Source organism: Carassius auratus, chromosome 11, assembly GCF_003368295.1.
Source record: "Carassius auratus strain Wakin chromosome 11, ASM336829v1, whole genome shotgun sequence".
Taxonomy (NCBI): Eukaryota; Metazoa; Chordata; class Actinopteri; order Cypriniformes; family Cyprinidae; genus Carassius; species Carassius auratus.
In genome coordinates this window covers 4,887,581-4,902,669 of record NC_039253.1, presented here as the reverse complement: position 1 = coordinate 4,902,669, position 15,089 = coordinate 4,887,581, and the positions used below count along the sequence as shown (strand labels likewise).

The window sequence follows — 15,089 nt, the reverse complement described above, 5'->3', positions numbered from 1 at the left end:
CCCCGCTGACTTCATCCCCTGATTGGAATAAGTCTAAATGATGAATGCATGGGATCAAACTCTTTGCTTCCAGGCTACTAGTAGTTTTATGACCACCCAGATGCACGGAGAAGTTTATTTTGGAATGAAATCAGATCATTTCCACTTGTAAATACAGACAGGGCAGAGAATAATTGCATCTTTTTAGATGTTTGTACATGTGTGGGAACAGAGAACAACAACAACAAAAAAAACTAAGCAAGTAAAGCTCAAGCACAATTCAGGTGCAAGTCTACAGCCTTTTTCCTCATATGTTTTATTATCTGTCAAGAAAAAAAAGATTATGTCTACTTATGAAGGTACAGTACAATAGCACACCTTACATGATTTATGGCATCCATGCACAGTATGTAGCAGATATGGAGAGCCAAAATGTTAGGAGCTGAATCAAAAACTTTGTAGCAAGCCCACTTATACATTTACATTTAGTAATTTTGCAGAACGTTTTTATCCAAAGTGATTTACAATTGGGGAATACATAAAGCGATTCTTCTTAAAGGAAACACAGGAAGTGCTCGTCATAACAAGTTTCAGGCATTTGTTGGAATAAGTACAAGCTAGAAACACCTAAATATGTATGAAAATTTTCATTGGCCAAAAAAGGTGCAAGATGATAGATGTTTGCTAATAATGGCTCCACTGCAACATCTGTCCCATTAGCTGTTCTAAAACAACATATCGAAAATCTCACCGGACAGCAGGAATCCTAATTTAATTGATCAAATCTAAACCTCTTTGCAACAATTTCCACCATCTAAAATCAATCATCGAGTACAAAAAGCAGCACTGTGTCCAAACCTGTGACTTCTGCAGCACATGTTGTTTTGTGAGAGGGCTGTAGATCTCTCTGTTGGACTGAACGTGTGTGGGGGCTGGTAAAAAATGTAACCCAGCTGAGGAGTCTGGCTTTAGAAAAGTGTTAAACATGGACTTAGAATGAATTTTTGCTCTCAAGCGATCTTGTTTATGCAAACTGATTTGAATTATTACAAGCCTCTAGGAAGATTTGTTTATTAATGCATGTATTCAAACAATGACAACATTGTTTACCCTGTGTAAATTTAAAAAAAATAATAATAATTGGCCCTGATTTGATTTTCTCAGGAAAATTAACTATCATTAGACTTCCTTTCTAGCTGTTTAAAATTTATGTAAATAAAAATACATTCTTCTTAAAAAAGATCTAGACCTTAAACTGTGCTTCCTTGTATACATGACAACAAGAAATGTACAGCTGCCTGAACTCAACACTGGAGACAGCGATCAAAATGCTGAGAGAGACTCCAGGACGCTTCATGCTTCATAGTTCACAATAAAAATGGTTGAACCATATAATTATTTGGCTTATGTTTGAAACATGAATTAGGATAGTTTTAATAAAAGTTCTGTCCCTCCACACAGAGGTTAAAGCTTAAATGTTTCGTTAAAAATATATGAATTAGTGTTTTGAAGATTAACCAAAGACTCATGGGTTTGGAACGACAAGAGGGTGAATAAATGATAAAGGATTTTCATTTTTGGTGAACTTTCACTTTAACAAACACATCGTAAAGGAATGTGTTTCCATGTTAATACAAGTAATTTCTTTCATTTTTTTAGGGCCGGGACTCGATTAAAAAAATTAATCTAATTAATTAGAGGCTTTGTAATTAATTAATCGAAATTAATCGCATTTTAATCGCATATAAATATTTGACCTGAGAACAATGAGAAGTAATTTTTTTTCACATGGATTTATAGTATACCATTGAATAATAACTGAATACATAAGCTTAAGTAACAAAATATTGTTTATTTTTGTTCAACCAAGTCTAGCAGACCAGTGCAATTTTTGCCATTAAGTGTAGCAATAGCATATTTAGAAACCATTTAGAAATAGTATATTTCAGAAATTCAGGAAGCTTATAGGTGCTTGAACCTTCTGTAAACTGTTTTTTAAGTAAAACACAATACTGTCAAGTACATTCAGAACATTGAAAACCTCTCTCTGTTGCTTCAGAGGTCCAACACTCTTTAACCTTGGCCAAAACAATAAAGAGTTCAGTATAAAGTGGCAGTTGCACCAACAAAATAATACATAGTTCAACATAAAGTGTAAAGTCCACGCTAGCTGCTATATGTTTTGCGTTGAGGTGAAACTTGAGGCTCGATGTGCTGCTGCAGTGATCATAGACAGTAAAAGAAATGGACACAGCGACCCCATTGGAACTCAATTGAGACAAATGAAGCCCAGTTTTAGCGTTTTTTAGCACTTCCGTTTCTGACGCGCAGACTCAAACGAAGCTTGACGACGTCAGCAACCTGTCTGACAGATGTAAATCTTCTAGTAGCTGTGCGTGCAAACTGCCATCGTTAATCTTGCAGAGACGGCGAGCTTGAGCGGGGAGTTCTTTGTCGTGAGTGAGCAGGAGTAAGTATTCGGATTAATTATTTTGTATAGTATTTTAAAATTTAACGCCAGTACACCATATTAAGTTAATTGTCTGCGAGCTTCTCCACCTGTCTGTACGGTAATGCGACAGAGAGCCGAGTGGTTATGACGCAATCGTTAGCCTAGTTTTTACAAAAACTGTTTATACGGGGCCATAATGTAACATAGAAGGTAATGGAGCCCTTTATACATTTTCGTGTATCTTTTGAAATAAATAATGGACAAACAGAGTCTTTAAACGCCTCAGATGTAAAGTTATTCGCTGTCAAAGTGACGCCAAAATGAATGGGAGTCAATGGGAATGCTAACGCAAGTGAAGTTCTGCTAAAAGATGGCAGCCCCCACCCGACTTCAACTTCCGGTCGAGTTCCTTGCCCCTTGGCAGTGATATGCGAACGCTAGTTGGTGCTCCAGTATAATCGGTCCGCCGAAACTCATCCTGTGAGAAACGTTCCGCGGTGCAAAAATAAGTTATTAAAGATGCGGGAGATTTTTTTTCTGTAATTAATTAATCTTAATTAACACGTTATTTTTTGTATAATTAATTAATCTCGATTAATGCGTTAAAGTCCCGGCCCTATTTTTTTTAAATCTAGAAATGAATATTTCCTCTTTAAAGTGTGTAAAATGAGATGAAGAGAAGCCTGAAAAAGCAATTGTATTTAAGATGCAGCAGGTCACATCATGGGGCAGCCATGTTGAAATCCCATGACCTGCCCAATATTGCTCCATTTATTATTATTTTTATTCTAAGAAAACAGAGAATTGCACAATGGTGTATGTAAAAATAACATTTCTTTGCATGATTCTGCATTTATGCCCCCAAGTCCAGGAACATTCCTTTAGAAGTGAAAAGTAAAGAATTTCATGAAAAACTGGTCAAAATGGAAGGAAAAGAGGAGAAAAGTGTTATATATGATATGAAAAAGTATACTTCTCTGAGATATAAAATGATAAAGAGGCTAAAGAAGATTAAAGCTGCAAGCAGCGGTGAAAGGGCCCTCGCACCCAGATGAAATATCTTGTTGCCAACAGGTGGCGCTATGATTATAACTATGATTATGAGTGAGTTTTGTCATATAGATGTCTTCAGGCCAGGACTCTTATCAAACATGTGTAGTTTGGGGCAACTTGAACATTGCATTTTTAAGTTAGTGTAAAGCATGTCATATCCTGTTGCCAACAGGTGGCGCTATGAGCATATCTGAATACTCGTCTTCAGGCTAGGACTCATATAAAACAAGTTAGTAACCTGTTGTCATTAGGTGGTGCTGTAAATTATAACTGCATATTGGAATGTAGATGTGTTCAGGCCAAGACCCTAAATCAAACGTGAACTTTGGTGCAGATCGGATTTTGCATCTGTTCATCTGTTCGGATTTTGCATTTGTTTAAGTTGAAATTTAAAACATTTCCTGTCATTTCCTGTTAAAAAGCAGGTAGCGCTATGAATATAATCAGATATTAGCCTTTAGATGTGTTCAGGCCAGGACTCGTAAATGTGTAAATGTTGATGCAGATTGGATGCATGAGTTACAACAACTTCCTGTTTCATGGCATTATTAGCATGCTTTAGCACTTAGTAGGTGTTGATAGAATGTTTGAGCAAGTTTCTAAAATATTTTGTACACAAAGGCATATTTTACTGTGTAGCTAATAGTGCATCACAGAGTTAAACATGTCACTTCCTGTTGCCAGTAGGTGGTGCTATAACTATAAACAAATATGTGCATGTGAATGCAAAACATCAAACTTTGACACACCCTTTGACGAAAATTTAAGATCTTCGCAATCAAGTGTCACAAAGGCATATTTTACTGTGTAGCTAATAGTGTATCACAGTGTTAAACATGTCACTTCCTGTTGCCAGTAGATGGTGCTATAACTATAAACGAATATGTGCATGTGAAAGCAAAACATCAAACTTTGACACACCCTTTGACAAAAACTGAAGATCTTCGCAATTTAGTGTCACAAAGGCCTTAAGATGACCCTGACCAAATTTGAAGATGATCCAGTTAGAGTTTGTCAAAGTATGAGGCGTGGAAATGGTAAAAACTGCACAAAAATCATACAGGAAATTTAAAATAACATACTTCCTGTTGGGTTTTGGATTTTTTTTGTAGGTAGTGGTGTGTTACATATATGTACCGATTTTCATATGGATGTAAATGTAGCTTGAGGCGCACTCCATTGAATACAGCATGTACAGGTGGCGCTATTGAGCCATTTTGCACTTCTGAAACCCATATCAGATGTTCATTTTCACCAGTTCTGATGCGTGTGCAAATCTTAGTGAGTTATGGAGCATATTTAGGCCTTAAAAAATGTGATTCACTTTGGAGAAGAAATAGTGATAATCACAAATACATCTAAATTGACTCACATCTGGTCCAGGGTCACCTGGCTCTCCATCATCTCCCTTGGGTCCAGGGGTTCCTTTTCCACCCTTGAAAGTGAGAAGTTCAAGAAAGTGCAAGAGAGAAGAAGGGAGATTAGATAAGAGGAATTGTTTTTGCAATGTCAGCTCATCAACTGTCTCCTCTTAACGTCTGGTCTCAGCTTCGGTCTAGAGGATTTATATCTGCGAGGGATGAGCTGTTGCGTTTCTATTGCGATACACAGTCCCTGCTGTGAGACACACACGCACTAACCCCTGGTGATTCAAGACATTGTGAATCAACAGTTAGGCATGCTAATACAAACCACTAATAAATCATACGAATCATTCCCAATATTAACATCATCTTCCATATGGAGGATTTCTTTTAATCTGTAAATAATTTAGAATTTCATGATAACCATAGATGTGAATTATAAGCTCAGTTGTGGAGGATTTTTCCAATTCATTTTTTTTCCTAGGGATGTTTAAAAAATCAGCTCTAGGAAATGTGTGTGTGTGTGTCTGTGTGTATACATATATGAGTACACCTCCTCTGAATAAATATAAAATATTTATATTCTTAATGATCACTAATATAATTCATGGAAAGATGGCCAAATTTAAATGTATTAAACATACTTAATACAAACAACAAAATATATGCCAACATTTTCTATGAGATATCAAATTAGCCAATTTTGTTTAAATAAAGCTATAATATTCTAGTACTTAGTATCTCCTCCAGAAGTTAAAGTATACTGCTCTGACGCTTCTTGGCACTGAGTGTTTAAGTTCATGACAAATGTTCACATCTGTCCTGTTTAACTTCTGGACGAACTCTTTAAATGCTTTGGTCTTTAATGGGGCTGTTTTGCTCAGCCCGTCTCTACACAATCTCACACAGCTGCTCAAGAGCGTTAAGATTGAGTGAAATACATGTCCACTGAAGGATTTTCACTTTGGGAGAATGAATATCTTCATTGTCGTGCTGAAAAATGCCCTATAATGCAGGGAATATGGGGGGGGGGGGGTTAGCATCTTTTATTTCAAGTTTTTCTTTTACTTCACACAGTAGTGTATGAATTCATGCCAGTGTTAATAAACTCACGCCTTCAGCCCTCATTCATCCCTATATAAAAGCTTTACTACTGAACGTCACTGTGGGTACCAAGCACTCCTCCTCTAGCAACACCACAACATGTTGGATGCTTTTGAATCCGAAATTCACGGATTCCCAGAAATCTCTATTTTGTAAATATGTGCCTTGGAAGAGGTAAAATCAGTTTATTGTGCATTGCTACAGTAGGTGATTCAAGTGGTGACAACAAGCATGCAAAACACTTCTGCAGGCTGCGTCATACTCTGTGAGATAAAGCGTCACTCTTTTCATAGCTTTTGCTGGCTCTATGACAATTGCATTTTATTTCTCCTACTCTTTTTCTAGCAAAAAATCACTCATCAATAAATTAAGACTTAAAGTGATGACCTGACTATTTCAGGAGCCTTGTCACAAGTGCATTGTTTTTGAATGTCGGTGCTACGTCTGCTATATTTTCACACTTAAAACAATAATTTGGTATTCCTCTTGTACCATTGTCCTCTTTAAGTCACTTGGCAGTTCTCTCCCAAGCGGTGCCACTGCTGCCAGCTTTAAATCTGAGTATGATTCAGTGGGCTATATAACACTTTTAATTGTCAGGAAATTAACTTGTCTTCAAAAGTTTTAGTTCAATATACCAGTTGATCGAAAATAAACCTTAACTCTATACACTTTTTTTTTAATTTTAGGAGGGTGTACTCATAAGTTTAAAGTATCATGTATTTAAAGTTTCTTGCAATATATTCAAACATGCGAATATATAACAGTTTGATATCATAAGGAGTTTAGATTACATCATTCTCAGTGATTTATGAGTGTGGGAGGTTTTTCTCCAACTGCAACTCTGATTAATGGATCTCTGCAGAATAATTTGGTGCTTTACTGGAAATATATATTTTTTTAATGAAATGAGCATTTATCATTACATAAATTAAATGTGTTATTCATTATCCATCTAAATCAGTTTCTCAGTGGAAGGAATGAATGGGATTTTTACTTTTGCAACACTATTGGGTTGTGTTAAAAACAGATCATCTGTAGGGTTTGGGATACTTACAGGTGCTCCTGGATCTCCCCTGGGCCCAGGATAACCCTAAAATGACACAAAACATGCACATAAACAATACAGATACTCCATTGGATATGACTTCAAAGACCTCATGAATTCAACATTTACAATATTTATTTTGTTGGCACACATTGCTAGCCTTAACTTGAAAAATGTATCCATACAAAATTAATCAAATTAATTAATTACTCTCGGTAATCTTTCATCAAATCTAATCATTTGCATCAGCTCTGGAATGGCATGCCTTCTCCAATGACATCAGTTTGAGGCTTGAGCCATGGCTTTGGAAGAATATGCTTAACTTTCGTTCAACATACTGAAATAAAGTTGGCAGCAACTTCCTGTTCACACAGATTTTAAAGACAAGGGGTTCAGTAAACTGAGAGGTCTCCTACCTGGAAACCATGACAGCCCTCTGTTCCATTTCCTGGAGGTCCGTCTTCACCCTAAGAAGGTTGAAGAAAAAAAACTTTGCTGAAGCACTGGACAACTGCCTTTGATTAGTTAAAACCAGTTGTAAAGGTCAACAGGATCAACTCACCCTCTCTCCCATCAGGCCTCTATCTCCAGGGGCCCCTTTGATTCCTCTGGGCCCTTTGGCTCCCTAAAGCACAGACATGCAACATGGGAAATGTAGGTCGGTCATAGATGCAGGAGGTCAGGTTGAAAGGTTATCTAGTCTAGTTAACATCACCCACCTCGGCCCCTGTAGTACCTTCATCACCACGATAACCTGGGGACCCTACCCTTCCTGGCGCACCCTGTTGGAAATGGGAAAAAATGATATTCCTGGAGACATTCGAATATATTAGTATCCCTCTGTTTGGGTTGAAAAACACTCTTTAGCCAACCTAAATTAGCTTTCTTAGATGGTTTAATATGATCTCCCTGCTTGGTCAGGATATAAGAAAAAATTTAATGTATACACTGCCGTTTAAAAGATTTTTGATGTTTTTAATTTTTAGTCTCTTATGCTCATAAAGGCTATAGTATTATATATATATATATATATATATATATATATATATATATATATATATATACTTTTTTTTTTTTACCAAAAATACAGAAGAAATTGAAATATTGTGAATTATTATGGCAGTTGTTAATATTGGTTTCCTATTTTTATATTCTTTAAAATAAAATGTATTTCTGCGACAAAGCGCTGAATTTTGCCACTACTCCAGTCTTCAGTGTCACATGATCCTTCAGAAATAATTCTGATATGCTGTTCTTAGATCATTGTTGAAATTGTTGTGTTGCTTAATATTTTTTTCTTTGATTCTTCGATGAATAAGAAGAAAGAAAAAAAAGAACAGCATTTATTAAAAATCTTTTTTATTAATATACGTCTTGACAACCGTTTTTAAAAACGTTTTTAAAAATTTACCCCAAACTTTTGAATAGTAGTGTATAATTTTTAATTTTTTATAAAAACTGTTCTTTGCACTTTTTTATCAAAGTATTCTGAAAAAGTATCACAAGTCCCAAAAATATTAAGCAGCTAAACTGTTTCCAACGCTGATTATAAATCAGCATATAAGAATGATTTCTGAAGGATGCTGAAAGTAATGCTGAAGTAATGATGCTGAAAATTCAGCTTTGCTTCTCAGAAATGAATTATATTTTAAAGTACATTAAAAAAGAACATTTCATTTGAAATTGCAATAATATTTCCAAAAATATTTTTTTCTGTACTTTTTTCTTATCAAATAAATGCAGCATTGATGAGCACAAGAAACTTATTTAAAAAAAAAAAAAAAAACATAAAAAATCTTTGCTACTGATCTAAAAAAAATTGTGTGTGTGTGTGATATTAATTATTAATTAATTATTTAATTTAATGCAACATTATCTTATAAAAAAATCTGTAGTAACTGTTTTGTTTGGAGAATAAAAGTCAGACCAGAGTCAAGGGCGTGGAGACCGAAGACAGAGAGCCATTCATGACAACTTGACCATATACTTGAATCATACAGTTATTGTATCATACGTTATAACATTTAGCTTTTTTTTTTTGACATCTGAGTCATCAACTAAAAATATTATTTCCGAAAATGACTCAGTAAAAAAATATTTTGTTATATATATACATTTCTTATTTACTGCAGCATTACATTTCATAGAGGGGAATCTGACACATGGGCAAATTAAATCAGTACAAAAAAAAAACAAAAAAACAGCAGGCTTTGAGAAAGCAGTGGCTCATGAGTTCAGAAACGCATCCAAATTTCCATGTATTTGAACATTCAGTTCTTTCCCATCCCACCCACTCAACTCCACTGGAAAATATCTCTGCCAGGACAAAACTAATAAAAAAACGAGCGTTACTCATAGCAAAAAGTAAAACTTGTGATTACTGGTAACTTCAAGTACAAAACTGAGCAGTTTGGGGATAACGGCATTCCTCACTAGTAACTAACAAAAATTATGTGAGAACCAAAGAGCAGCTGTTGTTTTTGAGAAAATCATGAAATTGAGAAACCATTTGGGCATGAATTTGCTTCGAAAACACTCATGTAAACTGCACAGGAAATTTCAAGTCCTGAGAGGCAACAGAAATCTGGCCTGGCAGTTTACAAGAGCTGTAGAGAGAAGTCCAGCGCTGACAGAACTAGCATGCATGGAGTCCTGTGGTGCAGCTGGTGGTAATGATGTAAGCCTCAAGACTCCCAGGTCCAGATCTCAGCAGATTAGCTCGTTTCATCAGGGAATCTGGAGTCAGCTCTGGCATGTGTTATCACTCATAATGTCCTTCTTAAAGTTGAACCATTCTAATCAATGTTACTCAATGCCTCAAAACTAGCCAAAATGTTAGTTTGGGGCAAGAATTTTTGTCTTGAGATAAACACAATTGAAAAAAAAAAAACACGTGCAAAAAACACGTGAAAAAAAATAAAAAACTGCCTTAAACCAGCTCAAAGCTGGTTTGCTCGTCTCAGCTGGTCTCCCACACTGGCCAAGCAAAGACCACCTATGGATATTTACATGTCTTCGTTTTTTTATTTATTTTTTTATAAGAGGATGCAAAAAACAACCACCAGTGCTTTTCTAATTAAAATGATTTACGTTTTATGCGTTTAGGGCTGGGTGGAAGAACTTACAGCCTCAATTAGTCTGGGACACTCAAACGACGTCATCTTTTACTACAAAGAGGGTAATATATTCCAGTTAGGGAAGAAGATTTGTATGGTTTTATCTATTAAAATACATATGTTGAACTGTATCTGCTGCTCAGTGTTGAGCGCGCCCAGCCGGTCTGACGTCGTCCATCTGGAGTCCATCTGACCTCGGGAAGTGATATAGCTTTTGTTCTTTCCCCTCCCACTGCCCATACCATCACAAATTGCAGAGGCACTGGTCATATTTCTTTGTTCCTCAAGTTACCTCCTAACACAGCCCAGAGCTCTAATGATCTCAGAGATTTCAGAGGGCCTCTCAGGATGCCTGTGTCCTGAAGTCATAAGCTTTCATCTTTGTTCATGCGCTTATACATTATATACTCTGCACCTTATAATTCTGGATTAATGTTTAAGGAAGTGTATAAATGTATAAAGATGCTAAAGAATTGAATTGTAGTGTCTCAGTTCAAGCAAGATAATGCTGAAGATCTCAAAATCTGGTGTATACCACTCGCGGTGGTTTTCGTCAATCACTCACCGGTTCTCCGTTTGGCCCTGCTGACCCCTCACGTCCTTGTTCACCCCGGGGCCCGGGTTCACCCTGTCAGAGTCCACATACATGTCACTTGTATCATTCTTCCACAATATGATTTTCTTCTTGCATAAACACAGAAGGCTCAAGCTGTCAAACAATTTACCTAACAGAACATGAGCAATTAATAACTAATGAATTTGTTTGAAACAGACGTTATGTACATCTGTGTATATATGTTCTTAATTAGAACCACTCAATATTTTAAGTCAATGTGAAATCAAACAGAAATTTACTTTATTGTGAGCAATTCATTTGTGTTTTCAATAAATACATAAAAAAAAAAAAAAAAAAAAGTCTGAAAAATAATACAACCTTGCCTCTATCAGTTGGAAATCCAAACAAAAATACTGTTAATATTTATAAAACCTTTTTATCTCATAATTTTGACTTTTGTCATAGTTATACTCTATTATGTCATAATTTCAAATTTTATATCATAATTACAATTTATGTCATTATTCAAATCTATTATGTCATAATTTCAAATAATGCCATAGTTTCTCATATTTTTTTGTCCTTTAATGTCATAATTATGGAGGAATTTATAGTCATAAAAATAAAATAGAAATGTTGACACAAAACTCATAACTACTGTAAGATAAAATGTTGGTTTTATGACATAAAAAGTTTAATTTCATAATTATGACTTTGTATCTCATAATTTAAACTTTTAATAACATAATTATAACATAGTATTTCATCATTTTGATTTTTTATGTCCTCATTTTGAAGGAATGTACAGCTTAAAATGAGTTTCGGGCATTCATTCAGCCCTGCAGCCCGAAATTATGTCATTTTTGTAAGATATTTCTGTCAAGGAGGAGCATTTGTATGCTTTTAAGTTTTTAAATGCATCTGTTCAACTGTATATGATGCTCAGATCCACAAAATTACTGTTATCATTATTGGCTGGCGAATATAATTTCAAGTCATTTCAAATTGACTTAAAATTATTAGCAGAGTTTTACCATTGTGTTTGGAAGGGGTGCATTGTGGGATATTTTCTAAATGTGACATATACTTACAGGGTCACCTCTGGGCCCTCTGTTACCACGGGAACCTTGTTCACCTTTTTCACCAGGTGTGCCCTGACAGAAAAAAAAAAACCCAGAAAAACATCAGATCACCTGCATATTCTGACCCTCACGTGTAAAAAGACCCGCATTTGCAAACACAACCATTCACACAAAGACAGAAGTAAATATAAATGCTCGTTTACTCTCTCTCCTCTTGGGCCATCTGGTCCTGGTAGTCCCTAAAAAAAGAACAGGAAATAGAAAAGACTTTTAGATAACACTAAAACCAGATCTGTCACACATTACTACACTGAATGTTTAGAATCCAAGTCTGTGAAAACACGTACGTCATCCCCTCGCTCGCCTTTATCGCCATTGGCTCCACGCGGACCCCTGTCTCCCTGAAACAACAAACAATGAGATTGCAGATGAGCCAATGTCCACTGAAACTAATTATAATGCTGTAAAAGCCCATAAAGCCAAACAACAGCATTAGTGAATCATAACTAACACATGTCCAAGGCTATGTGGCATTTACCAGTCAAAAGTCATGATGTAAAACTGTGTTTAATACAAGATCAAAATCTTCCTCCGTACCTTTGCCCCCGAGGACCCATAGTTTCCAGGTCTTCCTGGTTCACCGTCTTTGCCAGGATCTCCCTGAAAGCAACAATAGAACCCAAAACATATGGTTCTAAGTTTAAAGATGATTTACTTCGAGAAATGACTTATAAAAGGGTAATATGACTCATTGATCTCTTGGTCAAATAAATGCAGCCTTGGTGACCATAAGAGACTGAGTGCTCTTGTTGTTTTCTGATCATGATTTGTAATATAATCGAAATTGTAAATCCCTTACTCTTTGTCCTTTGGGTCCATATTGGCCAGGGTCTCCTTTAGGACCTGGTTCTCCTTGCAAGCCCTAACAAATCAAATACAAAAGTTTATTTATGAACAATGGAGAACAACATAGATCCAAATTTCCTGCTTTTCATATTGCATATTCTTTACAACAGAATGGAAACAAAGTACAAAACTCTGTGCAGAGTTCTGAAAGCAGCTCGGATGTCAAATTTGGTAATTGTTAGGCTACTCAAGAGGCAAACATCCCACGTCCTGGCTTCCAAATGCAGGCTGAGTGGAAACAGACGCTTGGGAAACTGACTGACACACTGCACAATTTGCTCAAAGAACATCTACAATCCTACTGAGTTGATGCTTTACAGGAGAATGAGATCCAGCTCAGCCAATTAGATTCTGAGATCTAAACATGTGGATCTATAACTTAATCTCTACATCTCAAATGCATCTGGATCAACAGAAGCTTAAATGCACCTGGATCACAGTAATCTGATGTAAACATGCTCTCAGCTGGCAGACAGTCATGTGAACAGTCACCTGTCATCCTAAAAGTAGGTTTATGCACAAAAGGAAGATTTTGCAAACAATTGGTTAGATCTTTTTGCACTCTAACCTGCACAAAGTTCACTTTATGAATCCCGCTTAGCAGATTTATAAACATACAGGCACAAGTGAAATTCCTTTTCCAGAATAACCATACATGGAGTTTACAATGTGATTTATTATGCGTCATCTGCATATCATCTCATTATGCATACTGCCATCCACTCATGTGATACTAATATATTTTAATGAAACTAAAAATATAGGAAAGAATGTTGTAAATGTTGCATTGCTAAAAATATTTTTTTCTTTATTAAAACTGTCATTTTATAGAAATACCTAAATACCCTGTAAACAAGATTATTTTAAATGCAATAAATATTAAGACTTTTATCTTTTGTTTTATATATTAACCTTAAATAAAATAATACAATTTTCAGAAACTCAGAATGTGATTTCAGCAATATAATATAATATAATATAATATAATATAATATAATATAATATAATATAATATAATATAATATAATATAATATAATATAATATACATATTTTTTAACAGTTATACTTACATTAGGCCCCGGTGACCCTTTGCAGCCTGGAAAACCAGGGAATCCCGCCTCACCCTATGAAATATAATACAAACACACAAAACGTAAACACTTTTCTTCATGGTGTTACTCAAACACCCTGAACTGCATTTAATTAGCTTGAGGGTGACATCATGCAAAGAAATAAAATACTAAAGAAACATTACTAAACAAGATTGCATGCAATGGATACCATGTAAATCACACCATGATAAATTTTTACTGTGAGTTCAGATGTATCGTGCAGATGGGGGAGTAAATTAAGGAACAGTGATTTGTTGAGAGGAAAATGCCTTGGAAAGAGTTAGAGTACATGTTGAGAACTGACTGAGGAAGAAAATGAACCGAGGATGAAGACGAAGTCAAGGATCAGAGACACAAGACCAGGCTTTTTTTCCCAAAGCACAGTCAGACTCAAGGAAAAACACAAAGACGAAATTGAACAAGAGTCAGATAGACAAGAGAGATAACCATGCAATGTTTTTTGTTTCTATAGTTCACATACTGTTAATCTGAAATCAGACACAGGATGCCAGAGAAAGCAGCACAGGAAGATGAGAGAGAAATAATGTCAAATCTAACAGCGGCGTATTATTCTTCAATATTGAATTAATTATTGTACTTTATTGTACAAAGAACAGACCAACATGTAAATCATGATCTACTAACATAACATCTGGTGAATAAATATACATGAAAACAAATGAGATTTGAAAACTATGAACAGTTTGAAAACTATAGGAAGATTTTCAGATTTAAGTGATCTAATTTTTTTTCTTGTCTCTTCAAAAAATGTTCATATTAGCCATTTTACTCTAAATATATGGAAAATATCAGCAAATATTATGCAAAATATTTTTCTTTTTTGTTCCAACAAAGAAGAAGAAAAATTATACAGGTTTGGTAAATAACTACAGAATCTAAATTTTTTTGGTGCACTACCCCTTTAAAAGGCTGTTTTTGTGTAATACAGGAAGAGGACATAAGCACTTACCTTACGTCCATCAACTCCATCAAGACCATGTTGACCTTTGTCTCCCTAAAAGTAGGATTGAGATTCAACTCAGTACGATAAACAACTGGGAAAAATGGATAAGACTCAACAATAAAGAGACTGCTAATAAACAAGCTTACCTTGAAGCCTTTATGTCCTCTCTCTCCCTGCAGATAAAACAAAAGTGTATTTGTGATGTTCCCCAGTTCCAAAATGAATTATGAGATAAAATAATCGCCTGCAGACCCTTGGAATGTGCTATTGATAAAAATGTCCGTCGAATCTGCAAGGCAAATCTGTTTCTTTTACCTTATGACCTCTTATTCCTTGGTCTCCCTGGAAGGAA

General features: G+C 35.4%; 1 protein-coding gene across 1 annotated transcript in view; it reads right to left on the bottom strand.

Moving 5' to 3' along the window:
- The window catches only part of LOC113110822 (collagen alpha-1(VI) chain), a 37,976-nt gene that overhangs the window by 14,669 nt on the left and 8,218 nt on the right, over positions 1-15,089 (bottom strand). The window contains exons 11-25 of the mRNA XM_026275025.1: positions 15,053-15,079; positions 14,884-14,910; positions 14,744-14,788; positions 13,732-13,785; positions 12,614-12,676; positions 12,352-12,414; positions 12,102-12,155; positions 11,958-11,993; positions 11,764-11,826; positions 10,682-10,744; positions 7,720-7,782; positions 7,563-7,625; positions 7,417-7,467; positions 7,010-7,045; positions 4,857-4,919 (exon numbers count right to left, since the gene is read on the bottom strand). Of these exons, the coding sequence (XP_026130810.1) occupies positions 4,857-4,919; positions 7,010-7,045; positions 7,417-7,467; positions 7,563-7,625; positions 7,720-7,782; positions 10,682-10,744; positions 11,764-11,826; positions 11,958-11,993; positions 12,102-12,155; positions 12,352-12,414; positions 12,614-12,676; positions 13,732-13,785; positions 14,744-14,788; positions 14,884-14,910; positions 15,053-15,079 (771 nt within the window). The remainder of the gene's footprint in view (positions 1-4,856; positions 4,920-7,009; positions 7,046-7,416; positions 7,468-7,562; positions 7,626-7,719; positions 7,783-10,681; positions 10,745-11,763; positions 11,827-11,957; positions 11,994-12,101; positions 12,156-12,351; positions 12,415-12,613; positions 12,677-13,731; positions 13,786-14,743; positions 14,789-14,883; positions 14,911-15,052; positions 15,080-15,089) is intronic.